General features: G+C 34.2%; 5 protein-coding genes across 11 annotated transcripts in view; 4 read left to right on the plus strand and 1 right to left on the minus strand.

Moving 5' to 3' along the window:
* Positions 1–1,641: 1,641 nt before the first annotated feature.
* Positions 1,642–4,365, plus strand: LOC118737724 (KH domain-containing, RNA-binding, signal transduction-associated protein 2-like; the record flags this gene model as incomplete). The annotated part of the gene is given in 6 exon segments (XM_036468435.1): positions 1,642–1,915; positions 2,009–2,130; positions 2,723–3,066; positions 3,135–3,224; positions 3,508–3,587; positions 3,840–4,365. Coding segments are annotated over 6 exon segments (939 nt in total). The 3' UTR covers positions 3,983–4,365.
* Positions 4,366–10,256: 5,891 nt separating this feature from the next.
* On the plus strand, positions 10,257–13,089 carry LOC118737726. Its single transcript, XM_036468450.1, has 4 exons — positions 10,257–10,771; positions 10,894–12,440; positions 12,501–12,673; positions 12,792–13,089. The coding sequence occupies exons 2-4, from the start codon at positions 10,901–10,903 to the stop codon at positions 12,915–12,917; spliced, it is 1,839 nt and encodes a 612-aa protein (XP_036324343.1). The 5' UTR covers positions 10,257–10,771; positions 10,894–10,900; the 3' UTR covers positions 12,918–13,089.
* Positions 13,090–13,338: 249 nt separating this feature from the next.
* Positions 13,339–15,001, minus strand: LOC118737734. Its single transcript, XM_036468462.1, has 3 exons — positions 14,741–15,001; positions 14,246–14,665; positions 13,339–14,181 (listed from the first exon to the last, which is right to left on the minus strand). The coding sequence occupies exons 1-3, from the start codon at positions 14,880–14,882 to the stop codon at positions 13,553–13,555; spliced, it is 1,191 nt and encodes a 396-aa protein (XP_036324355.1). The 5' UTR covers positions 14,883–15,001; the 3' UTR covers positions 13,339–13,552.
* A 355-nt stretch (positions 15,002–15,356) lies between these two features.
* LOC118750498 (acylphosphatase-2) lies at positions 15,357–16,468 on the plus strand. Its single transcript, XM_036485213.1, has 4 exons — positions 15,357–15,513; positions 15,584–15,600; positions 15,803–15,912; positions 16,295–16,468. The coding sequence occupies exons 1-4, from the start codon at positions 15,465–15,467 to the stop codon at positions 16,407–16,409; spliced, it is 291 nt and encodes a 96-aa protein (XP_036341106.1). The 5' UTR covers positions 15,357–15,464; the 3' UTR covers positions 16,410–16,468.
* A 604-nt stretch (positions 16,469–17,072) lies between these two features.
* LOC118737741 (F-box/WD repeat-containing protein 11) overlaps positions 17,073–27,690 on the plus strand; it is a 33,978-nt gene continuing 23,360 nt past the window's right edge. Inside the window, exons 1-3 of one of the 7 annotated variants that reach the window (XM_036468473.1) lie at positions 17,073–17,155; positions 17,298–17,956; positions 23,569–23,791. In XM_036468473.1, the coding sequence (XP_036324366.1) occupies positions 17,900–17,956; positions 23,569–23,791 (280 nt within the window). In that variant the 5' untranslated portion in view covers positions 17,073–17,155; positions 17,298–17,899. Of the gene's footprint in view, positions 17,957–23,568; positions 23,792–27,690 lie in introns of all 7 variants that reach the window. The other 6 variants (XM_036468507.1, XM_036468489.1, XM_036468497.1 and 3 more) reach the window with 6 other exon arrangements.

Consider the following 27,690-nt stretch of genomic DNA (forward strand, 5'->3'; position numbering starts at 1 on the left):
CTGTCAGTAAGAATTAAAAGTTCAGTTACGCAAGACTTAGACTTGACTTGACTTGAAAATTGTGTATCTGGCAAGCAGCGCGTGTACATATGTAGTTACCCAAAAAAACAACTTCACTTAGAAACTTGGAGAACTATAGATTTTTGATTTCTAAGTTCAATTTCTAAGTGCAAAGAGAGCCCTGAGAGAATCATGCTGCCATTTCATTTTTTAATAAAATCCCTACAAATATGCCAAATAAATAAAAAATTTTGTATAAATGTAATTCATCTGGCAATCGAAAAACAAACTTTCAAATAAAGACAGAAAATAAAATAAAAACAATCACAATTCGATACGCGTTTATTTTACTGGTAATTTTGTATTCATTCTGGTGTAAAGACAAATTAAACGTTTGCAATTTAGGTGTACAAATACAAGTGCTGATATTCAAAAGAAAAAGAAAAGGTAATAGGTGACACGCTGAGTAATCGTTTCTAAGTTTCTAGGTAAGTCAAGTCAAGTCTAAGTCTTGCATAACCCAGCTTTTAGCTAGTAACAAAATTCAGAGAATAGGGTACCTTAATCTCCCACGGTGCAGCGAACAAAGTGGCGCCGTCAGTGGTACCGCTACCTTGGTTTTGCCGATTTTGACAGTTGTGGTAACTTGTAAATAAACCTTTGTTTACAAATCAGCGAAGGATAAATTTGAATTATAAGTGAAAAATCAGTTTAAATTGTGTTAATTTGCAATTTGTGAGCGATTTTTGAGTTGAAGACTTCGTAAAAACTAATACAATGAAGTGCTGTATGTTAAAGTGCGACAGCCGCCAAGATGCAAGAAGCGTAGATGCAAGTGTAGCGCTGGGACGAATCGCTGCATTTTGTGTACATAGGGCACGGCAAAGCCGCTCCCGAAATGTTTCTCTATTATTATATTAACAGCATTTCCTCACAATGATTTTGTTTCAGCTCCACGCAGCCTCCATTAGCAAGTTAACTAGTCAATCCCGCAGAGATGCTGCTGCAGTTTTCTGTCGATGTCATCGGCATAAGCCAGCAATTGCACGCTCTTGTAGTAAATTGTTCCTGAGCGGTTCAGTTCTGCAGCTCTTATTATCTTCTCCAACATCAGAGTTCAGAACTTGAGGGTGAACGTTCACAAAGGCAAAGAATTCCATTTGTATTCTTATGGAGGCTCACACTCATCTATCAAAACTTGTTGTTCACATGCGAATGCTTTGCGTACGCACACAGTTGAGTGTGAGCTTGAAAAAAGGCATATTATGCACATATGCAGTTTTTATTCCATAATTCTGAAAGATATTTTAATTCTCTATCTTTTGATGTAGCAACTATTGCAAAAAGTTAAGTAATAACGAAGATATTGGTCAAAATAAAAAGCTCACGCTCACATTGAACTGTATAGCAGGCTTTAAAAGTTTACCAGTGCTGTTGTGTTGTTCGCAGTTCAAAAACTGTCACTCGAAATGAAATCGGCCAACTGGTTTATGCGTGTGTATGGAATTTCAAATGGTTGGCCGACAAATCAATGCGTGTGTAGGGCCTTTATTGTGCACAATATACAACTATCGATAGTGTTTAGAAAAATTCGACAGTTGCGGCAAAATGAAACAATCGATAGTTCTCCAACACGTCCAACACTATTCGCTACATCTTGGAAAACGCTCGCCATTTTAGATTTATCCTTGCATTTGCGGACGGTATTGTGTTTCTATAGTACTTGAAAAATTCAACTTTCTTTCATCAAAAAAAATGTCGGAACATTCAGAAGAAGCTAATCATGTCCAAAAGGAGGTTGAAATCGATGGACCGCGAATTAACAATTTCGCACAAAAGTTTCTGGATGAATTAAACGAAGAACGTGAAAGGCTGAGCAGTGAGTTCCCTATATGCGCACTACTAATAGAAGAAGGTACCTACTTGCCCTAATATGTACATACTTATGTGTACACATATTCATAAGTATACACTTGCACTGAAAACTTTAATTTAAAAATCTTAACAGCTATTGAACGGGTCTGCACTACTGGTCGTATACCCGGGCGCGAGTATTATGCCGATGTTTACAAGCAGAAACCCATAAAACTCGTTCAGAAAGTTTTTGTTCCAATAAAGCAATATCCTAAGGTGAGGTTTATACATATTTTTGCAATTAAAATTTTTTTGGGTATTTAAATCTGTGTTTCTCTGCAAAAATAGCTTATGTAGAAACTCTGGCTTTATATATTATCAAGTCTCTTCAAAAAATTCTTTGTCGTTTAAAGAATAAAGGGAATGCCGCATTATACTACTATACTAAAGCCAGCCTTTAGACATAAGCTACTTTTCCAAACCAACACAGAAATATAGGAAGTGTCTACTTACACGCGCCACGGGAACTTTTACCGCAGATCCACGGTAAAAATTACGCCGAAAGAAGTTCTGTCCCACTTCTCCGGCAACACAGAAAGGAGAATTCTGAGTAGTAAGAGTTATAATCCCTAAGCGCGTCTGAAGGCGGCCTACACAGAAAGAAGTTCTGACCCACTTCTCCGGCAACGGAAAGGAGAATTCTGAGTAGTAAGGGTTATAATCGCTAAGCGCACCCGAAGGCCGCCTATGCATAAAAAAGCTCTGGCGCACTTCTCCGGCATCCACGTTATAAAGTTATCGTGGCGCGTGTATACTGACACTGCCTTAAATATCTCTACTCTCTATACAATGTAATTCCAAATTATAGTTCAACTTTACGGGCAAAATATTAGGACCTAAGGGAAATTCACTTCGTCGTTTACAAGATGAAACTCAATGTCGAATTGTAATTAAAGGTCGGAATTCTATACGTGACCGCGTCAAGGAGGAGGAAATGCGTAACTCTGGCGATCCTCGCCACACCCATTTAAGTAAGGATTTATTTGTTGAGATAAGTACTGTTGCAACACCTGCAGAGGCTTATGCACGTGTTGCTTATGCTTTGGCTGAAATAAGGAAATATCTTGTTCCTGACAAGAACGACGATGTTGCTCAGGAACAACTGCGAGAACTGATGGAAATCGATCCGAAATCTGCCAAACAATTTTCTAAGTAAAATAACATTTTGGACATTTAATATTAGTACATATTAATAAAAAGATATTTTTTATGCTTTTCAGATCCATATTTGACAAGAATATTGCAGCCAATGGGCCATCCAAATATTTAAACTTTGTCAAGCAATATGCCTACCAAATGGAACCGTCTAAGTAAGTAGAAAATTCCAGCCCATATCTTTTATTTATCGTGTTCAATAAGCAAATTTGTACGTACTATGTATGTATATGTGTATAGATATTTACTAAATTTTCGTGCTATTTTCTCAAACGTATCAGTTATGTTATGATTTTATAACATGAGAAACGTTGCTATCCATTGTTTTGTGGAAGTCTGATAATTTTATCTATCCAAGTTTTAAAACGCGCCTTTGTATTATTTATTGCTTTTGTACCTATATCTTTAATTTTTATAATTCTCTAAACGGAACTATAGGGATGTAGAGTCCGAAGAGGAGGTGTATGAAGCTCGCATACCTAAGCGCACAATCGTACCAGCTTATGAATACACCAAAGGTAAGCTATTATTAACATTATAATTTGGTATATACATACATATGTTTATATGTACGTCAGTTCATTATGAGGTACTTTTATAAATTCATATAATGAAAGTTACACATAAAAAAATAATACTCAAATTAATTTTTAAATGAATTCATGCAAATAAATACATATAAAAAATATACATATCAATATACAAATAAATAAAATAAAATGAACATAAAAGCTATTAAAATAAATTATTAAACTAAAAAAATATTCTAGCCAAAATTGTTCCATCAACATTGCCCTATAAACGTCCACCTACCGCCGCTATATACGGAACTCAAATGAAACGTTTTCGGGAAGCTCCGGTTAGACCAACAATTAAACCAGTTTTCCATGGAATATTAAAGAGATATAAATGAACAAGTTGACTACATTTAAATAAATTACATTCAAATAAATTATGCAGCATAAGAATACTAAGTATAACCCACATGTAACCCAACAAGTAATTAAACCAAGCATATAAGTTAAAAACAATATGCAATAGAAGCACTTAATTTCACACCCCTTAAAAATATAAAGGTATTTACTTATATTTAAATGATTGTTTAATGGTCTAACAAGTAATAAATAAAATGTTGTCAAATAAATTTAAATTGAATCTACTTTACTGTACACCGAAAACTATTTAACAAAAACTTATAACTCAAATGGAATCGTAATTAGCCGTTGGAAAACTTAAAACGCAGATAATCTATAACTATTTGAAATAAACGAAATAAACTGCAATTTACTTATTTTACTTTATGTCTGCTACATACATATGTAACTTATGTTTTACTAATAAGGAAGAAAAACTACACTAAACATATGGGTGTTTCCATCGGAAGGTCCACCGCGACAAAAAAAAATAAATAAAAATCAAAAAATCAAATTCACTCGGAAGTGAATTGCAGAACCTGCCGGAATAAGTCATATATTTCCAACAAATTCACCCTGAATTGGCGCTGAAGTCAAAATATGAAGTATATTCTACATAAAATACTTGTTTTATTTGCGTTAAAAATTCATTTTAAAGCAATATTAACAAAAATATAACGATGGAAATTTATGTCATGTTTCGCTACGTCACGTGACGTTTCACACTTGGGAGGGTTGTAAAAGAAAATTGAAACAAGTTGCATAAATTCAAAAAAACTCCAAAAACAACTACAATTGCTCCAAATCATATTAAAATAAGTTTCATGAAAATATCCACAATTCGTAGAGTTTTGCGATTTCGTAAGAAAAGAAAAAATCTACTTCCATTTTGTGTCACGAAACGACACTCTCTTTAAATGCTTACATATATTTCAGGACCAAGCAGTTCGATTGTTTTAATTTTTCGGTTAAATATAGAGCTAATTCTGTGCTATACAATGGCACAAAAAAGTTAAAGAAAACAAATGGCATTCCTTGATTGTATCACATTGAAACGTACGACTGTCACGTATGTGACGTATGGAAATACCGATATGCTATCTTAAGGCGGATTTATAGTTATAGCTCTGAACTAAAGTTGAACTCAATTCAAAGCTCAAAAGCGTTCAAAATTTTTTTTTAGTTGCGCTCCCAGAGAGAGAAACAAGACAACAACCACATGGAAGAAAAGTTCTGCTTAATAGAGTTCGACCGATTAATCGGCATCCGCTAGTATCGGCACAAAATTGAGCATGGGCATCGGCCTTTTTTTGCCGATTCTTTGAAATTTATTTTCATATGTTCAGGCAAAGCGACAGACAACAGCCAACATCAATAAAATTATAGTTTAAAAAACTAAAATCTCCCTATTATAATTGTCATTCGTACTGTCATCAGGTATGTAACTTGAGAATAGAAATCGCTGCATCTTTTAGGCGCATCAATATTACATAGTTACATCCCGAGCTAATAAAAGGAAGGTAAAAAACATTTGCAGACAGCTCACAAAAACAATTTTTTTTTTATGAAGGTGTTTAAAAGGCGGCATACACCGTGCGTCTGACTCTTGAGTCGGTTTGGATGTGTTTGTGAAAATAAATATGTTAGTTACACCCACAGTACTGTGAGTTACACCGACATGACTCCTGGCATGACTCTGAACGATTCAACTGTGTGTAGCCGAAGGCGAGTCAACACGTACGCCTTAAGGTTTTTTTCATACAAAAGTATGTTCGTCAATCTTCTTTTATATGGAGGACACTGCCAGCAACAAAAGAGATTGACAAAAATTAACGGGATTTTATAGCAGCTTGAAACTTGCACTTCATTGTACTAGAATTAAATGGTTACAAAACTGCATACCGAAATTCTGTCGAAAAAGTTTGAAATTTTGGTGAAAATAAGCAGAATTTTTTTTAATTTTTGTTCATAGTTTGAAATCTGAATTTATATGGTGTTTGTTGTGGGTACCAGCTAGACTTTTATAAAAAAAATAATAAACATTAAATAAACAAAAGACAAGTGCCAAATGCCAAAACTGGTCAAAATATCGCAATTCTTTAATTTTATGGACCTTAATATTGCGTAAACTGAGTTTAAATTGAGCAGCTGGCTGACATTTGATTGGCTAATCTTACTTTAAACCAGCCAGCTCGGGCGCTTAAACTTAAGTTTAAATCACAGCAGTGCAATGAAAAACTGGCCCTAAGTTAGAAATATGTGTGTGTTTACAGTTTTACCATTGTTATTGAATAAAAAGAACATAAAAGTATCATCCATAAATTCGGATCCAGTTTCGTAGTAGAAGTCTAGATGTGAAGTGATGCCACATATGTTTTCGCCACCGGTATTTCTTTATTTTAGAAACAATATATTTGTATGTCATCTTGTAGTATGTACATATGTGCGTAATAAGCGTTTTTTTTTTTCTTTTACAAATAAACTACCAAGTCATTTTAATACGATTGTTTTATTTGTTTAAAAATATAAATATTTTTTCACATAAAAAAAGTCTTAAGTTCGGGCTTAACTGAACGTTGGATAGCCGGTGCAATTATTAAATATAGTTTTTTTTTACCTTTCCGAAAACTACCGCTACATGGTAAGCAGGGGTGGTTTATCTCTATTTTAAACATCTGCAAAGTACTTATATATAGGCGATATCACGCCCATTTTCCAAAATACCATAATGTTTCTTCTTGTTGTTGTTAGTCGGCCCTATTCTGCATTTCGACTCGAATCGAAATATCGTATCGATCAATCTTCGAATTTTACGATTGTACCTATTCTACATTTCGATCGTAGTTACGTTTTTCTAAGTTGCAATTTTGTAGACGGAGAACGTTTCGATTGTTATTTTCGTGGGTTTAAATATTAAAAAAAAAGTCATAAATGAATTTCCTCGATTTCTGTGTTTTCGCGAGCGGTAATACGGGCAATACGAAAAATTGGCTCAAATAATGCCAACCAAAATGGATATTGCGCGACGTTTTCAAAGTGGAAGTCCAGACGTTTTTGTTTACATTATCTATAAATAAGACTGTGAAATGCACTGAATACAATTTTTTCTTTTTATATAAAATTAATAGATGTATGCACATAGATACATGCATACATAAAATGTGAAGTTACATAAAAAAAATGCTTTTATTATTGCACTCGTTTTTGCTAACTTTTTAAAAAGGGGTGCGTATGTTGTCTCGAATTCGATTTGCTATGGAAAGATAAGCTTTGTTCTTCCCCTCCTCCTGACGGCTTTCATAACGGGATTCATTTGCGTTCAAATCTTCCACTCTGTAGTAAATGCAAATGTTGTGGAGTGCTCAAACAAAGTTTATAATTTCACTGACTTTGAGCGATGAGTAATACAGTTCAAGATGAATTTCTTATGAATCTTCCCTCATCTGAAAAATATCAAACATGTCCCTAAATCTCCACCTTTCAACTTCCGCATCAGCAATCTGGGACTCGTGCTCCTCTTCAAGCAATAACGCCGCGGCTAAGGATTTCATTCTTATAACGGGTGATTTTTTAAGAGCTTGATAACTTTTTTTTTTAAAAAAACGCATAAAATTTGCAAAATCTCATCGGTTCTTTATTTGAAACGTTAGATTGGTCCATGACATTTACTTTTTGAAGATAATTTCATTTAAATGTTGACCGCGGCTGCGTCTTAGGTGGTCCATTCGGAAAGTCCAATTTTGGGCAACTTTTTCGAGCATTTCGGCCGGAATAGCCCGAATTTCTTCGGAAATGTTGTCTTCCAAAGCTGGAATAGTTGCTGGCTTATTTCTGTAGACTTTAGACTTGACGTAGCCCCACAAAAAATAGTCTAAAGGCGTCAAATCGCATGATCTTGGTGGCCAACTTACCGGTCCATTTCTTGAGATGAATTGTTCTCCGAAGTTTTCCCTCAAAATGGCCATAGAATCGCGAGCTGTGTGGCATGTAGCGCCATCTTGTTGAAACCACATGTCAACCAAGTTCAGTTCTTCCATTTTTGGCAACAAAAAGTTTGTTAGCATCGAACGATAGCGATCGCCATTCACCGTAACGTTGCGTCCAACAGCATCTTTGAAAAAATACGGTCCAATGATTCCACCAGCGTACAAACCACACCAAACAGTGCATTTTTCGGGATGCATGGGCAGTTCTTGAACGGCTTCTGGTTGCTCTTCACTCCAAATGCGGCAATTTTGCTTATTTACGAAGCCATTCAACCAGAAATGAGCCTCATCGCTGAACAAAATTTGTCGATAAAAAAGCGGATTTTCTGCCAACTTTTCTAGGGCCCATTCACTGAAAATTCGACGTTGTGGCAGATCGTTCGGCTTCAGTTCTTGCACGAGCTGTATTTTATACGGTTTTACACCAAGATCTTTGCGTAAAATCTTCCATGTGGTCGAATAACACAAACCCAATTGCTGCGAACGGCGACGAATCGACATTTCACGGTCTTCAGCAACACTCTCAGAAACAGACGCAATATTCTCTTCTGTACGCACTGTACGCATTCGTGTGGTTGGTTTAATGTCCAATAAAGTAAACTGAGTGCGAAACTTGGTCACAATCGCATTAATTGTTTGCTCACTTGGTCGATTATGTAGACCATAAATCGGACGTAAAGCGCGAAACACATTTCGAACCGAACACTGATTTTGGTAATAAAATTCAATGATTTGCAAGCGTTGCTCGTTAGTAAGTCTATTCATGATGAAATTTCAAAGCATACTGAGCATCTTTCTCTTTGACACCATGTCTGAAATCCCACGTGATCTGTCAAATACTAATGCATGAAAATCCTAACCTCAAAAAAATCACCCGTTAATTATGTTTCCACTTAATTAAGAGCAAACGAAATTTTATTTTTAATTACAGTGATGCTAGATAACTATATTTAGTTATTTTAAAATATTTACAAACTTTAACCATATGCTGCTATAGTTTTGTGGCAAATATTTCATTGTTTTGTTTCGATTTCACACATTCCTAGGCAAACAGCTGATTTCGGAAGATGTCCTCTCTTCCTCTTCTTTCGTTTCGATCGTAACGCAGAATACCTAAGTTCGATTCCAGCGGAGCGGAATGCGCGAACGTAATCGAAATGCAGAATAGGGCTGAGTATCAATTTTGTGTAAATTAGCGTCCTTAAATTTCGTAATATCGAAGTTTCAAGCATTTCTGAAATTTACCGTTAAATAAAAAGTTGGCGTAAATTTAATCCGATTTCAATAATTTTGAGCGTTTTGCTTGCTACGCCCTTTTTCCAAAAATGTATAATATTCTTATTTTCTGTCTAAAAATCGGTGTGAATATCAGTTTTGAGTGAATAGGCTTAGTAGTTACTAAAATATCGCAGTTTTTGTATTTCTGAAAACTACCGTTATATGGGAGGTAAGCGTGGTTATTGTCTGATTTTGCCGTTGTACGTTCAGTTAGACTTATACTAGGTTCACATATAAGTAAATTATCCTCATTTTCGAGCTTAACACCCTAATCTGTAATTATAACAAGAGATTGGCCATATAAAATTCGTCCCTTGTTAATCTGTAATTATAAAATAATCTCAGATTTAACCGATAACTTTTCGGTGTCCATCCTAGTTTTATCGATTGTTTTTACGAAAGAGAGGAGAAATGCCAAATGTAAAAGTAAAAAAAATCATGATGCAATAATACAAGGTGGTATCAGTTGTGACAGCTCGATTTGACACTGCTTTAGCTCAGTAGAATAAGAAGAAAAAGGGGAAGAAATGAATCCCCATATGGGGGAAAAATATAAAATTTAACATTTTCTCCTAAACAAGATTTGCCTTTTTATAGAACATTCGTTATGAAATGAAATAAAATAAGATAAAATACCTTTTTAAGAAAACAAAGTGTGTATACTGAGGAAAAATTAAAAACATTCAACTATATTAATGGGCAAAGAATAGTTAAAGAAGTAACACTGTTTCACGTAAGGCAGTCAATATGGCGGAATTAGAGCGACTGATAACACCTTGTATTATTGCCTCATGAACAAAAATGTACGCTAGCAAATAAAAGAGGTTTGTAAAGGTATTTTAAATAAAATGTTAAGTTCAAATATATTTATATTGCCTATTATAAGCAGAAAAACGTGATCACGGTGGCACAGAGAAGAAACATAATTTTTCCTTGAGATGTGAGAATAACAAGCACAACAAATTTGACGGCTAATAATCCGAGATTTGCCTGTGTAAACGGGGTGATTAAAAAACGAGCTTTGATTGAGATAATATTGATATGTGAACATAGTTTTATTGAGATAAACACCCATATTTTGAGTGTCGACTAGTAGTAGATAAACGATTATTGGTCGATTATCCTTGGTATTTCCACCGTCGTTTCCTCGTTCAATTAGTTAGTGTGAATAGTTTTTAGTCGCTCATCCTTCTAAAAAGACACAATTTTGTGGTATTCACAAAACCATGGAAATGGAATTGGTTCTTGGTTGCCCTGGGTTACCCAACAGCTACGACTTGTGAACGCGCCCATTGAATTATGGATTTGGATAAGGAAATAGTGCCTGCCAACTCTGTCATTTTTTGACATCTGACATACTGTCAGCAGTTGTCATTATTTCTTTTTAAAGTTATTCGCAATTTTTCTTTCTGAAAAAAATAGAATATTTGTTAATTTGCCCAGTTTTGCTAATACATAATTGAAAATAAAAAAAAATCGAATCGGAAAAGGGGACAGCGTCACTCCTAATGTAATTCTCTAAAGGTACATATTTATAAATAAAATGTCCATATCAAAAAAAGAACACAACTAATTGACCATCAAGTGTTATCTGTGTATATATTTACACGTCCATTCATACATGTTTTTAAATCAAAATATTTTAGGTTGAAAATGTCCAACTTTAACTATATCGACAGAGTTCCTGTTAAAATAGCAGAGAACTTTAAGCCACCGCCAAGATTATATCAACTGCCACTGGTCATAGTGCATAAATTACAATTACCAGCAAACCATTACAATGATGCGCCGCAATATTCGTATGATTTTCAGCTCGAACGGAAGGTACTTACCAAAATGCCGGAATGGCGACGTATGCGACAACTAGAGCGTGAAGCACGTAGAGATCGGAAAGAGCGCCGGGAACGGGAAAAGTTGCATGAATTAGAGTCGAAAAATAAGCAGATGCTGGGAGCTGTAAGTTATCCCAGTGCTGATGATCTGTCTAGTTCTGATAGTGACTCAGAAGAGCAAAAAGACGATAAGCAAATAAATGTTGCACGTAGTCCTGATCTAGAGCAAACATCGGTTTTACCTACGCAAATCAGTAGCTTTCACACTATACTGCAACCTACAATTTTATCCATAGGGGATGACAAATTCCAAATACCAAATGGTTTATCAGTTGAAGGTTTGCAATCACATCCCAAAAATGGAAAGTATTCTGGCGGTTCCAAGGAGGTCAATGCATTTAACTATAAAGACTTTGAAGAAGACACATCGTCACCTTTCGATAATATTGAACTTAAAACAATTAATGATTTGGATATTTTAGCACAAGTGCTGCATAATACGCAGCTGCATACGCAAAAAAATCAAATTAAAGATGAATCAACGGAAAAGTCGCCAGAAGAGGAACCTAAGGAAATTGATGTAGATAGTATTAAATCCCAGCTAGAATCCAAAGAGAATACTCATAATACTAATGTATATAAAATAATATCGAACTCAAAAGACAACTTGCCACAGGATAGGGACTTTGAAGGTTTAGAAAATAATAAGACGTCGCTACAAAGAGTCAGTTTTGAAAATTATGGACAGCAAGGTTGGTGCGATGTAAACATTCCAAATGCAATCATAACCAACAATAGCATTACTAGTACTGCAAATTTTATTGGTAATCATTGCAACATATCGACGTGTACGTCTTTTGCTCCATCAAATCAGCAAGAATCTACCCAGCAACAATCCTATTCAATGGCTTATGGTACACTTTATAATAGCCATGTGGAGCCACAATTATCACAGCATTATACAAATTTGAATGTTCACTCAACACATTGCACGCCCGCGACATACGGTAATCAAAATTATGTATATGCACCCGCCTACAATGGCATCTCTTCCGCATATTGCAGTCCCAGGCATATGCAGCAACATAGCACGAATGTAAATTCTACATATTTGAGCAGCAACATAAATAACTACGGAAGTTCGACATCTGTTAGCAATGGTATACACTTGCAGCAACAACAACAACAACTTCAGCCAACGAATGAATATAACGAATTAAATTCAAAGTCGAAGAGCGTGCCAGATATATTAAAGGAATTAAGCGATGAAGTGCGAAATTCGGAAATTCGCAGATCTCGTTACTACAGTTTCAACTCTGAAGAAGGAAAACAAAATGATGAAAAGCAAGATGTGGATGAAGGTATTTTGTTATATTTACCTACATATTCATGAATCCGGGATTAATTTTTATATAACATAGATATAACTCCGAAGCAGTCGCCAGTGAAAGTACCTAAAAGTTCACACGATACAAATTATTATGCCGAATTGTCACCAGCTGCGCAGAGATTAGTTAAAAATATAAGCTCAATGGGATTCCCACTACAACGTGTGGCAAAGATTTCACAAGTTTTCGGTACAGATGACAAGAAGGTTAGAGACTGTTTCCAGTCGAATGTGTGAAACAACAATCAATTTATTCTTTAATTCGGAACACCTAACTTTTATTCAGATCTTTAAAGTAGTCATACGCATTTTATTTCTATTGTAGATCGTTGAACATTTAATACCGCTGAGTGAGCTAATGGATCTGGGCTTTGATGAAGCAAAAATCTCAGAGGCGCTGATAAAATTCGATAATAATAAGGAAAAAGCCTTGGAGTATTTAATTTCATAATTGTGTCCAAACGAGTCGTATAATGCATCTAGACATTTACGTATATTAGTATCATCACATTGTGTATGCATGTATTATTCTTAGATAAAACAGTTATCATATAGCATATATGTATATATTATATTATTTTTGTGCAAATAATAACGAACCTCGGAAGAATTTCAAAACCAAACTTGATACATTTTTATAAACCGCGGTGCAAGAGATGTAGGAAACAAGTATGTAGAAAATATGCAGATTATCAATTGTAATATCAACAAGTATTTCACTTAAAATATTCCATAAAAAGCAAACAAATTAAGAGCTTGTATTTTTACAGAAGACGGTAACACATGTAAAAATTAAAAGTTCATTTATTAACGCTACAAAAATTGCAAATGTAATTGAGAATTCCTACAAATAAATATAAATCAAGAAAATAGTGATACATACGTATTGTATGTTCGTATGTATATTTTTTAGTTAACTTAGATCATAATATATCATGCAAATGTGCAACAGATATGAACAACACAATTCCTAAAGAATTTGAAATGGCATTGCTTATTTCGTCCGTCTTGTGATGCTGTCGACTTTTAGAAGTTCTCTTAATAATTTTCATATTACGCACTTTGATCTCATCTTGGTATCTGCTATTAATTCATTGCTCCCATTAGGAGATTCACAGCAACATCTATATTTCCACTTGCTATGGTCAAATAGACTAAATTGTCCTCATAATTGACCAGTCCCATTTGTGCCATAGTGCGCAGTTCGTTGGCGTATTGATGTGTGCGGTACTGTGATGGCAGATCGTCACTTTCATCGCCGGCGCCATTATCTGCGGTTGTTGATTCTGTTGTATCCATTTGATGTGTTTCCGCGTTTTGGCTAGTATTGCTAACGCCGGAACCGCCCACTTGGTTGCTACGTTGACTCAACGATTCTAATGCACGCTGCAATTCTGTACGAAACATAGCTGACGAAATCCGTTCACCACTAGCTGAGTTTGACAGCGGTGCAGATGGGGCAGCAGTCGCGTCTGGTGTTGCTGCCGTGCCTGATGTACTATTAGCATCACTATTCCTTTGGGCAATGTTGGAAAGGGAATTTACCGAACCGACACCAATCCGTGCCAGTGCTGCTTGCAATTGTTGACGGCTTATCATGCGTATACGTGCATTTTCCGATTGGGAGCCAGACTCTGATCGCTCGTTACTTGTGCTAGCGCCCAAGGAATTTTCCTCTTCAGAAGAATTTGTTGAGTCAGTAGCTGGTTCTGAAACTGATATCCAAAAATAATGCACATTAATTAAATAAAATGAATTAAGAGGATATGGGCTCGTTACGTGTGGTAGAAGAACTCCTTGCCAATTCCTTTTTAATAGTGTCAACCATGAACGGAGCAGCCTCACATATAATAGGATATGTTTCGGAAATGCTTTTTACAACTTGTGGATGATGCAGTGTATTAAAAAGCACTGAGTCTCTTATAAGAGCTTGTGCGCCTAAATTACGTCGAAATTCTGGATACTCTGCCAGGATTTTCTGCAAGATATTGACACGCGAATTTACATTTATTTGAGTATGTGCGATTACGTTAAAAAGCTCATGGATATGAGTGATATTTGCAGGACTGGTTACATCTTCTGGTGGCACATACGGAGAATTTTGCTTCGTCTTGGTAAAGCAATGGACGGTCGCGTTAGGACGCACAGTTTCCAATAACTTTTTTTCATCATTAAGAGCTATACCGTTGTATATTATTTCTGCAACATTGGTAAATAATAAAAATAAAAAAATATCTAGTCTGGAATAGATTTTTCAAAAAATTAAACACATACCCAATTTTGTCGCGTCGTACTGCAGTTTCTTACCAATTTCTTCTTTCAAGTAATGCACATTACGTGCAAAGTCGATGTCGTCCAGCGGAAGAAATTCATTAGGTTTTTCTTGTAAATGTATACCAGCGAATAGTGAAGGCATTTTTATCAATTGTATAAAAATAAAATTTGATAGATTAATTTCCGACTGAGTGCAACAAATATTGAAAAACAATTGAAAGACAAAAAACTGTGACAAATACTGCTGCGCTTCAATTTGAAACGTCATGCACACAGAGCTGCCGTGTAATAAAAATTTGGTGTTAAAAATAAACCAAATAAATTTTATTCAAGCGGATTTTATTTTTTTGTATACTTTTTTACTAACGAATTAAGTAGTTCAGCGTAAATTAATTAATTGATCAGCATTAAAATTACTAGGGCTCTTCAGGATCTTGGGCATTTGCTCTTGCAAGTGCATATTCGTTACATTTGTAAGTTGACAACATTAACACGGTTGCCATGGCAGCAAGCATAAAATTTGCAAATGCAATTCCAACTGCAAACTCCAGACCATTTCCACAACATCCTGAACGGCCCTACTTTTTTAACCCACAGTGCGCATGCGTCGATTTGACAGCCGATTTTGTAATCAAACAGGCAAGTAGAACAAAATAAAAGGAAATTAACAATTATTTATTGCACTAAGTGACACATCTACCTTGTTGTATTATACTTCTTAAAAATGCCGGAAATATTGAGCTGTGATTTTGAAGTACATGGAATAGTTCAAGGTAACCCGCAAATTATTAATTTTTTTGCAATGTATTTCTTACGCCAATGAACGTAACCACTTCTTTGTAGGAGTATCATTTCGAATGGTAAGTTTGGGATTTTAGTCAATCAATTCGGGCTAGGCTAGCGCTATTAATAAACAGGCAAATAATATGCTGTACGTGTCATAAATCAACATATGTATACAATAAAAGCTTGTAAGAATAGTATTAAAATTAATTGGTCCATAGTTAACTGCGCATAACCCAGCAAGCCTTTTTTCATGATTGTTAAACAAATTTTTTGCAGTACACCGAAAAGCAAGCAATATCTTTAGGTGTGCGCGGATGGTGTATGAACACACCGTACGACACTGTCAAGGGACAAATTGAGGGAACCACCGAGACCTTCGAGCAAATGTAGGTACAAAAGAAGGCATATTCAATAAGGAAGAAGTTTTTTCGACAGTTCTCCCTTTTGGAGTGCTCTCAAAATGCCAAACATAGAACAAAATATCGCAAATAATATTAAAAAAATTCCTTAATTTAAATTTTCTTATAACGTCGGCTACAAAGAGCTCTAAAGAGCTTCTAAGAGATTTTATGTAATCAGCTGGAGTGACAGCCCTTAATTAACCACATATATTTTATTTGTTTAAACGGCAATCGGCTTACAGATAACAACTGTCATGGGAACGGATATTCGGATAATTTTTTCGTCACTTCTGCCTTGTTGAATATATCTTTCTCCAAAACAACGTAAAATTAACTACATACATAAATCCTTTGCAATTTTTTATAGGAAACATTGGCTGCAGAAAACGGGAAGTCCTACTAGTCGCATTGATAAGGCCGACTTCAGCGAGACAAAAAAATTACAAGATTTCACATTTTCGAATTTTTCAATTCGCCATTAATTATACGTAGCTATTATGTAAATATTTATGTGTGAATAAACGCGAACGTAAGAACCAAATTAATCGGCTTTATCGCGAATTTCACGTGAACAAATGTTCCCAAAATTTATAAAGCAAAACAAAAACCGATTTTTCCCAATTTGTGAAATGGAGTTGCATTTAGTTGCATTTAGGTGACGAATTTTGTATGGATAAATGTACATTTAGTGTAGCATTTAGAGCTAAATGCGCTAAATGTGATTTTCCCATAATCAAAAACAGCCCATTATTATGCAACGCTAAATATGCATAACTGAGCTATAAGAAATGTGAAATTAAAGTATTGAATTCAATTCTACTCGAATTTGAAAAAGAGTGGGTGAGAAGAAACGGGGACGAGTACACATGCGTCTGTACCGTGAAGTCGTTTCAACTTTCTTCCTTTGCTTTTGACATTTTCGTTGTTTCCCATTTAAAAAAACAAAATCTTGAATTCAAATCGAGTTTGAATAGCTAATTCGCAATTTAATTAATTTAAAAGACTTTAAATGTTGGGAGAATTCAATATAATTTTGATTTGAACACTTATGAGTAATCAAAAGACAGTTAAATGAATGAACAATCGTTCTCGAGTGCTTTAGGTCATTGAGTTTATTGTGAATGACGTTTTCTGTGAAGTTGGTTGTGGTTGCCATTCTCCTTCAGTCGTGTCGTTTTTACGTGCAATCGTTGGTTGTGCCCGATGGTGCGCGGAAAAATTTGGTGAAGTTGGTTTTAATTTGTGAAAAATTCCTATTTTTACATTTCCAAATTGGTGAAGAAGTCGATAAAAGTCTCACTATTGAATAAATTGCGCGTATTTCCACCATATAAAGATTTTTTATCAAAAAAACTGCATTGAAATTTCAGGATTTCTAGCATTTTTTCGCTTTGTTAAATGACTTGCGCTTGAAAAAGAGGAAAAGAGAAAGCGGCAAACGCATTTCAAGATAATGGCGGCATGACTTGGTACTTTTCAGTTTGTTTAAACGAGAAAGCTAGCTGTTGTGATTCGCGTGAATGTGCACTCACTTAAACGTGTGTGTTCGTTAATCGCAAGCAACAAAGGAGCTAAGCGGATACGCAAGATGTTCTGTGCATTCTGTGTGCTGTGAGTACGTTTTCGTTAAACAGAACGAGCGAAAAGTACTGTTTTTTTCAGTGCCGTGCGCTGAGCTTTGAAGCGAAAGCGGGACAGACGAACTGTGTAAAAGTGTGCGCATGTTCGATTTTGAAATCTTTTTAATTTGGATTTTGTGAACGGATTTTCCTCACAGTAATCGGAGGAATTGAATTATTTGTCCCCATTGTTACTCGTTGACTGTTTTGCTTGTTAAAAGTAAAGAGAAGGAGGAATAACATCGACGGTAGGGAGTGTGTGTTTGTTTTATGTGAAATAAAAGGAAAGTAAAATATACAATAAAAACAAATATTCAACAAAAAAGAGTTTGGAAAAAATTATATAGCATAAAATGATTAAAATGGAGACTGACAAAATTATGGACGAGACTAACTCCAATTCGCAAGCAGTAAGTGTGTTTATTTATCTTTTACTTCAAATTTATTAAATATGTTGGTGGCTTACATAAATTGAGAGACCCTGACTATATTAATTCGCATATATTTATTCGTTATATTGATATAAATAATAATGAATGTATATAGATATGTTTGTATAATGAATTTATGCATTACAATTTTCATTAATTTCAGGCATACATATCTACATATTTACGGACATACATTTTGTATGTGCGTACATATGTATATGCAAATTTGTGCAAACTTATTTACGCACGTAGAACGTATGTTTGTACATACATCATCACGTGCAATCCTTATATGGGTGTTTGTAGCGGAAAGTCTGGGACAATTTGGTTTATTTTAAACCGACTTCGAAAAAAAGAGGAAGGTTATCAAACCGTCGGAGTATTTTTTTTTTTTATGTATGTTACCGCATAACTTTGGACCACGTTAGCCGATTTCTATAATTCTTTTTTTAAAGGAAGGGTTTACCTCACAGGTCGTCCCATTCTAATTAGCTTTAAATCCGATCATTGGATCATGATGAGATTAACGATAATCTTAAATGTTAATATGAGAATTGAAGTCGGTTTTGTTTTTGCTTAAAAATTGCTTGTTATAATATATACTGGTTATTTATGGCCGTTATCTAATGTAAGCAGTAAAGTTGCCTTTACTAACAGGGCAGATAAATTGTTCCTCACCTTAAAGTGTTTTCGTTTTCTTATCTTACAGGTAAAAACAAATTTGTTATTCCGTAGAGTGAAACTTCACTACATTTCCGACAGTGAAACTTCACTACATTCGTCATAAAATTTCAAAGGTTGAGAATGCAACATCAGCAAATATAGAGCAAGAGCAACTGTTAGCAAAAACCAAAACCTTGGTCATTCCCACGACAGCCGGTTCTACGTACCGGAATGAATCGGGTTTTACCCGACTAAGGCCTGCTGTTTCGGCGATCTAACCCCGTTTAGGTCACGTGTGTCAAGTTAGCTCTACACTTTTTGAAATTGGAAAAGTTAACTACGGCATTAATTGTAGTGTTTTTGTTGTGGAGAGAAAAAATTTGTAGCTCTCGTTTTTTACGAAAAAATGGTATGTAGTGCAAACTTGACATCATACACCTACTCGATAGAATTGAGATATTGAAAATGTTATAACGGCATTAATTGTAGCTTTTAACTTTAAAATTTGTTGTGGAAAGAAAAAATTTGTAGCTCTCGTTTTTTAAGAAAAAATTGTATGTAGTGCTAACTTGACACCATACACCTAGTCGATAGAATTGAGATATTGAAAATGTTATAACGGCATTAATTGTAGCTTTTAACTTTAAAATTTGTTGTGGAAAGTGTTTGTTCGAAAAAGGGTCAACTCAATTTTTTCCAGAAAAACGAAAGCTACAAATTTTTTCTTTCCACAACAAGTTTTAAAGTTAAAAGCTACAATTAATGGCATAGTAACATATTGGATATCTCAATTCTATCGACTAGGTGTATGGTGTCAAGTTGGCACTACATACCATTTTTTCTTAAAAAGCGAGAGCGACAAATTTTTTCTTTCCACAACAAATTTTAAAGTTAAAAGCTACAATTAATGCCGTTATAACATTTTCAATATCTCAATTCTATCGACTAGGTGTATGGTGTCAAGTTAGCACTACATACAATTTTTTCTTAAAAAACGAGCGCTAAAAATTTTTTCTTTCCACAACAAATTTACAACAAAAACACTACAATTAATGCCGTAGTTAACTTTTCCAATTTCGAAAAGTGTAGTGCTAACTTGACACACGTATATTTTAATATATTTGTAAATAACCCCTATTGTGATGTATACAGCACAGGTCAAAATAGTAGCAGTTTTTTTTTTTTGAAAATTTTTAACTTCATTTATTTTTTATTTAAATTTAATTAGGAATTAAAGCAGTTCCTGAAGGCCTGACCCATATTTAATTTTTGATTTTAAATTTTCTAACTATATACAGGAAGTAGGTACTTTGGAAATACTTGGGACGATCGTTAAAAATCTCCAGTAAAAATTATCCAACATCGAAATTCCGGCGAAATGTCATCTGTTCGCTCATGAGCGAAAAATATCCAGAATAGCACCCGATCCGAAAGTTTGCAGAAACTTGCAAGTTAGACGAACAGCTATTGGAATTTATGTTTGCATTCAAAAGTATAAAAGTTAAAATTTTCAGAAAACTGATCAAAAAGTGTTATCCTGACAAAAGTTATTGACTACACGAAAGCAGAAACTAGAAAATTCTGCTTAAAATTAAATGTCACTTTGCTCTCACAATTTCCCCTACTTTGTAAATTTTGGCGTACGCGAACGCTTTTTAAGCTGTTAAAAGTATGATTCTTACAACTGGCCTTATTTTAAAGCGCACCTTGTTGCCATTAACAGCACACTTGGACTCATTTGCGAAAAATAAACGCGAAAGCTAAACTTGAAAGTAACTGTATAATGGCTCTATTTCATCGCACACCACTGTTGGTATCGAATTGTGAATAGAAACATGTTTGCAATGAAACTCAATTTTAATGTTTTTAAGTTCTATAGCTAGCTGTTGATCGCTTTGACCTTTTCGAGAGCGTGTACTTGTTTTTGCTTGTAACAATGCCCTTGCGAAAAAAAAAAAAAAAATAAAAAAAATAAATACAAATAGGTGAATACGTTTTCATATGTATGTACATACATACATACATGTGAAAACTCATATTTTGATATAAGGGACAAGTGAAATTGAAAAATGCATAATTTCCATTTAAATTCAACTAAAGGCAAATTTGCCTAGTCTAAAAGAGGCATAGCAAATTCGATAAGTTCGAAATGATACGAAATATTTCAATTAACATCGGATCCTTCTGTTTCGTCGTATGGAGTTTGGGTTTTACTTTAAACACGAATAATGTTGAACTCAAGGGCTATAAAAAGATTTTTTCCTTTCCAAGTAAATTCCAAAAAGGGACTTCGCAACTTTTCACGTATGTATGTAGGTACACACACTCACGGAAAGAAAAATAGGAACAGGTACACTTTGATTAGTTTGGGATAGTTTTCGTTTGTTTATTTAATGTTTATTAATTTTTTAAAAGACTTCACACCATATACATACAGTATCGGCCATATTTATAGCACCGCCATTTCAAAGTGATATTGTTTGCTACTTATGTTTAATTATTTATTTTTAAGAATTTTCAATTAAAATACAGTTCATTCTCTTACAAAACCCATATAAACCCAAGTTTAAAACTTCGCAAAAGACTACAAAAAGGGCACAAATTTTCAACAAAATTTTAAACTTTTCTCAGAAGTGCTGGCATTTTTTGAGTTTTATAGCTCATTTAGCATTAAGATCTAATTTTAACAACCTGCGAAATAATTAACAAAAAAAAAAAAAAAAAAAAATTCGAAGGTTTACTTAATCGCCTTCTCGTGCAAAATACTTATGTGAGTCACTGTATATAGTTTTAAGTGCAAGTTTCAAGTGGTTAAAAATTACCGTTGATTTTTTGAAGATTTTTTTTGACGCATTTGCCTCCATATAATGAATAAACAATATATTTTTATATGGAATCAACACTTTCGGCGAGAAAAATTCTTAAAAATCAATTACATACATTATTAGACTAAAATTTAATGGGCTATAAAACTGTGTACTCAAACAAATTCTAACATTTCTGGGAAAAAAATTTGAAATTTGGGTGACATTTTTTTGCACTTTTTGTAATTTTCTACAAAGTTTTAAACTTGGATTTACATACTATTTGGGTTTTGTTAGAGAATGAACTGTATTTTAATTGAAAGTTCCTAAAAATAATAAACATGAGTGGCAAACAATAGATATCACTTTGAAATGGGGGTACTATTCTGTGTTCGTATGGAAAAGTAGCTTATGTCGAAAGGCCGGTTTTAGTATAATGCGGCATTCCCTTTATTTTTTAAACGACAAGGAATTTTTTGATGAGACTTTAAAAGAATATTGACTTGCTAGTACCGGAACTATTTCTTGCACGTTTATTTGCTAAAAGTTGTTTAACGGCTTAGCGCCCGTAAGTCATTCGCAATCGTATGCTGCGAATGCCGATTTATACTAAAGCCAGCCTTTCGACATAAGCTACTTTTCCATACGAACACAGTATTGTATTGACATACATATGTATATTGTACATAATTTCACATTTCAAACTTTGTACAAAAATTAAAATAAAAAATTAATTTATTAAAAATTTGTAAACAGATTTTTACACCCCTATTCTGCACATCTTTCCTATTCGGATTTTGGTACGAATCGTAGAAATAGTACGAAATCCGAATCCGAATCATATTTTCGAGTTTCGTACCAATGGCATGCCTAAAAACGAGCGAGTAAGAAATTGACAGCTTTTTTGCGCAATTTTGTACAAAAAAAATTCTGTGTCGGAGGCGAGATAAAAGATGTACATCGATCTGTGTTTTGCAGATTATATTAGTGGTGTTCATTTAAACAGATAAATTTGCCTTTCGAGAAACTTGTGTCCGGTTTAGTTATTAGTACAATGATTGTCGGTTGTTGTGTCCAAACGTATAACCAGAACCTAAAAACTTTTACATACACGTGTAATCAAAGGATTAAACTTTCATTGCATGCCTTTGAAATGCGGAGGCCCCCCTCATCTCCGGCAAGACAGAAAGCAGACTTACTTATACTTATAATCCCTAAGCGCGTCCGAAGGCAGAAACAAGCTCAACAGGTGGTGGACCCAACAAAGTGCATGTTATCAATGGCTTGGAAGAAGTTATTATTGCATTAACTGGATTGAGAACCAGTTCTTCAGGCATAGGAGGTTGTGGTTGAACAATGAAACCAGAAGCTGACATAGATGCGTCCATGGTTACTATGCCCGACAGCTCCGCATACCTTTGTGAATTCACTTCCATAGTGCGCTCTTACTCTGCTGCTATAATTGCAATTGGAATAGAATCCATCGTTTCCTTCAAAATATGAAAAATCAATAAATTTTACCATAAATAAGCACTTGATGAAGGTTTTTTTTTAATTCGTTTCCACTTTGTTTTCCTTCATACTGTCTTCGAAAAACAACTGATAGCTGGCAATGCTGCACAGGTGTAAAGCTTGCGAAGCGAATGATTTTGGCGAAGCGAACGGTTTGGCGAAGCGAACTAAGAACTTCTACAAGCTCGTACAAGCGAACACTCTTAATGCATATTTAAGTTGCGTGCACAAATCCATTCGCTTCGCCAAATACATATTTACCGATTAACTAGCCATAGGTGCAGTTTAAGATGCCCCGTTAATAGATGCTTAATAAAAATATAAACTTTTTTAAGATAAAGTTATTCTTTTTAAATCGAAATTCAAACCTCCTTCTAAAGTGACTTAATTGGTTTTGTCGATTTATATGTATATGAATGTTTGTTTGTCTGTTAATTCGTTTGTTTGCTAATTACTTACTAATGTTTTTTAATATTTTCTTTCTATTTGTAAAAACATTTTTTATGCGGTCTTTTTACCATATTTGATGTCTTGCCGTTTTTCTAACACTGGAAATTCACCTACATCGATATACAACAACATTACACCAAAAACAACAACCACAAAAAACAGTTCACATCGACAATGCTGTATGATCCCGTCCGTAAGAAAGAATCATCGCAAATATTTCAAAATGAACGTGAGACCTGCTTAACCTACTTCTCGCAATGGAACGAAGCGGATCAGGTTGAATTCGTGGAGCAGCTGCTCACGCGCATGTGCCACTACCAGCATGGACACATAAATGCGTTTCTCAAACCGATGCTGCAGCGTGACTTTATCACATTATTGCCGAGTAAGTAGTGCCTAGTGATTTAATTATGTACTATACATATGTACATACAGTAACTCACAAAAATAAGTACACAGTTATATAACAGAAAAATCCGCAGTTCTGCAAATTAACATCAAAATTTTTAAATTTTTAATCAGAAGCTCAAAAATCGTGATGGGCACGTTATTCCATATACATATGTATGCGTGTATGTAAGAGCACTCGTTAAATTAAAGAAAATGCGCAACACCGTCAGCAATAAAAGTCAACGCGATTGAGCCACCTCAAACTACTCGAGAGCCTCAGTATCTCGAACAACGACTTCAGATCAATAGATCTTCTCGATCTCTACTGAATTCTAGCTTAAAATATAACAGCTTGATAACTGAACGTCAGTTCTTTATTTTCTCCATACATCTTTGGAACGAAATTGGATGGAATATGCGGAATTTTTTTTTAAATTTTGCAATAAGTTCGGAGCATAGATTTACAAAGTATGTAAATGTGTTTGGTTATATTTGTATAAAAATTTTACGATAATTTATACCATGAATAACGTTTTGAATATTGTAAAATGCGAATTGTGTAGTTATTTTATGAGTTACTGTATTAGATTAAAGCAATACAAGAGTATAAAAATATTATTTTTTGGTGTTTCGCTGCTGCTGCTATCAGCTAATTGATATTTTTTATTTTATACCTTTTGCTTACTATTTACATACATACATCTGTACATACAGTTGCGGTCAATAAGATAGTAGCAAAATTCAAAATGATATTGTTTGCAACTTATGTTTATTTATTTATTTTTAATAATTTTCACTTAAAAAATATAGTTCGATCCGTGATATAAATATTAATATGTAGGTAGTTTCACTTCTTCTTGGCCGCCATTGCACCCTTTTGACGTGAACTGTGCTTTTGACATTTTCTTTTAAATTCATTGATGGTGGTTTACTTAAAAAAAATATATATCTCTAAAAAGATATAAAAAATATATTTTGAGCATCATTTTATAGCGAACTTGAAATGATTAGTTTTTAAAATTAAATATAAAACGGAAGGCAAGAGAAATACTCGTTTACATTGTGTAATCACATAGTGAATCTAGTTGTTTATGCAATTATTTCATCATTACTTAGTGAGATTAGCTTAGCTGTAGCCTCGGGACTGAAAAAATTCATCAAAATTTCAAACTTCTTATTCAGAGTCTTAAGAAGATTTTCGAGTATGCAGCTTTTCAGCGTATTCAATTTTAGTTCAATAAAATGCAAGTTTCAAATAGCTAAAATCTGACCTTTGATCTTTGAGATTTTTTTGGCGCGGCTGTTGAGCATTTTCTTCTATATAACACTTTTCACAAAAATTTGATTTTGATATAAGCCCTCGATATCTAATTTTATATTTTCCTCTATATAATAGCCTAATATCCTCTACCAAAAAAAAAACAAAAATCAACGGTAATTGTTAGTGACTTGAAACTTGCACTTGAATTGGGCTACAAGACTGCTAAAAATTCTGAAAAAAGTTTAAATTTTTTTTTCAAAATCGATTTTTATATAGAATTAAATGCGCAACACCTTCCAGAAAAAAAAAACAAAAAATTAACGGTAATTTTTGGCTACGTGAAACTTGTACTTTATAAGACTAAAATTGAATGGGCTACAAAACTGCATACCTGAACACATTTTTTAAATTTTCTGCCCTTTCCCCGTTCAAACGAAATTTTTTTTATCCGCCCATAGTAAATACATGGAAACGAAAAGTGAAAAGTGAACCGGTTCGGGGAAAATGAAACTCGTGATTAATCCTCATTGGTCCTTTGTATACGACCATATCGACGACCCCTTTGCGCGGAATTATCGTATGTGCCAGAAACAAAATTTTACAGGAAATTTTTGGAATTTTTTATTTCTAATTTTTTTACTACATACGTACAAAATACTTTTGTATGGCTCATACGAAAGTTTGCACACAAGAAAAAATTTATTGCAACATACGATAAAATATACAGTCTATTTTTGGATTAAAAATAGGTATTTCAGGTAAAATATTTTACCAGGTGATGCGTTGTTAGTGTAAAAAATAATTGTATCAAAAAGCCAATTTCGAAAAAATGGCACATACGATAACTTCGTGCAAAGGGGGCGATACAGTTTTTAAATTTGTATTTGAATAAAAAAAAACTTACAGCCGAATGAACGCAAAATCCACATGAAGAGATTTGGGGCAAGCGTAGTTCGTTCCTAGCCGAAATAGTTACCGGTTCTTGTCTATACGCTCGTATACAAACAAATCTGCAACTTCTGATCAAATTTTGTAGAAAAATTCTGGGTATGCAATTTTATAGCTTATTCGTTTTTAGTATAACAAAGTGCAAGTTTGAAAGTACGTTGAGTTTGGCATTTTTTCACGCAGTTTGTAAATGTTTTTTTTTGTATTTTTTTGTATTGAAAAAAAGAAATAACACCGTGGGCATACCTAGAATCTGATTAGATACTTGGTAATTATTAAACAAATTCATTGAATTTTTCTTAGTTTTGCACAAGGTTTACAGATTTTATTTTTAGTTTTTTTTTAATTGTAGCATGAACTACATTTTTATAAAAAATTAGCGAAACAAATTGTAATAAAAAACTTTGCATACATTGCGAAAATATCTATGTGCCAATACTTATGTCCGGCACTGTATGTTTGTATGCTTGTTATGCTGATTAATAGGTGAAAAAAGTGAACTATTAATTTAGCGTTATTGTGTTCGCTGCCGCTCAAATCTTAAACTTATAATCTTGTACGATTTGACGTTTAGTTTTGGGCACGAAGCTGGTTCTTCCGCGTTGACATGGTTTTGGGTAGTCTCTTAGCTTTTGTGAGAACATTTTGTACTTATGGTTATTTGCCCGAAAACAACTTTTTTACTCACCCCTGCGACCCGAGAAAAAAAATGAGCAGTATAAATGTTTGTAATCTTTTTCGAACGTTTTCTGGATACGAAAATAAACGAAAATTGTAGTGGTTTTTATTCTTGACCGCATACGGAAAATTTTACTAGACCGCACTGTCGGCAAAATTTACGTTTTTCTGCTGTCTTGGTACGTGTGTATGTATATATATATGTATATATTAATCAAACATTGGTTTAAAGGTCATTGAGCAACGTGTGTCAAGTTAGCACTACACTTTTCGAATTTGGAAAAGTTAACTACGGCATTAATTGTAGTGTTTTTGTTGTAAATTTGTTGTGGAAAGAAAAAATTTGTAGCTCTCGTTTTTTAAGAAAAATTGGTATGTAGTGCTAACTTGACACCATACACCTAGTCGATAGAATTGAGATATCCAATATGTTACTATGCCATTAATTGTAGCTTTTAACTTTAAAATTTGTTGTGAAAAGAAAAAGTTTGTAGCTTTCGTTTTTCTGGAAAAAATTGAGTTGACCCTTTTTCGAACAAAATTTAGTTCGTAGTGCTAACTTGACACCATGCCCCATTGACGACAGAATTGAGATATTGAAAATGTTATAACGGCATTAATTGTAGCTTTTAACTTTAAAATTTGTTTTGGAAAGAAAAAATTTGTAGCTCTCGTTTTTAAGAAAAAATGGTATGTAGTGCTAACTTGACACCATGTACCATTGTCGACAGAATTGACACATGACAACATGGTGTGATAGCTATTGACATTGCCGTGTAAAACTGGACAGTTGAAAGCATTGCTTGGGTATTGAGCTAGAACTGGTACTGTCGGCAAAAGGTCTAGTTCTAGGCTAGTGAGATTTGATTTTCTGCAGGGTATGTTTGAACACTCCCTGATGAAAATCTGACTAGCTCTGAACTAGCGTAGAACTAGACCCTTAGCCGACATTACTAGTTCTAGCTCAATACCCAAGCAATGCTTTCAACTGTCCAGTTTTACACGGC

Source organism: Rhagoletis pomonella, unplaced genomic scaffold (assembly GCF_013731165.1).
Source record: "Rhagoletis pomonella isolate Grant_MI unplaced genomic scaffold, Rhpom_1.0 Rhpom_scaffold_00001, whole genome shotgun sequence".
Classification (NCBI taxonomy): Eukaryota; Metazoa; Arthropoda; class Insecta; order Diptera; family Tephritidae; genus Rhagoletis; species Rhagoletis pomonella.

Excerpts from the sequence above, each read along its gene's own strand:
- LOC118737726 (XM_036468450.1), top strand. The coding sequence starts at position 10,901 with ATGTCCAACTTTAACTATATCGACAGAGTTCCTGTTAAAATAGCAGAG. Across the intron at positions 12,441-12,500 it reads AAAGCAAGATGTGGATGAAG|ATATAACTCCGAAGCAGTCG; the intron begins GTATTTTGTTAT and ends TATATAACATAG. Across the intron at positions 12,674-12,791 it reads TCGGTACAGATGACAAGAAG|ATCGTTGAACATTTAATACC; the intron begins GTTAGAGACTGT and ends TTTCTATTGTAG.
- LOC118737734 (XM_036468462.1), bottom strand. The coding sequence starts at position 14,882 with ATGCCTTCACTATTCGCTGGTATACATTTACAAGAAAAACCTAATGAA. Across the intron at positions 14,666-14,740 it reads GTACGACGCGACAAAATTGG|AAATAATATACAACGGTATA; the intron begins GTATGTGTTTAA and ends CCAATGTTGCAG. Across the intron at positions 14,182-14,245 it reads AAGGAGTTCTTCTACCACAC|TTTCAGAACCAGCTACTGAC; the intron begins GTAACGAGCCCA and ends TTTGGATATCAG.
- LOC118750498 (XM_036485213.1), top strand. The coding sequence starts at position 15,465 with ATGCCGGAAATATTGAGCTGTGATTTTGAAGTACATGGAATAGTTCAA. Across the intron at positions 15,913-16,294 it reads ACCGAGACCTTCGAGCAAAT|GAAACATTGGCTGCAGAAAA; the intron begins GTAGGTACAAAA and ends AATTTTTTATAG.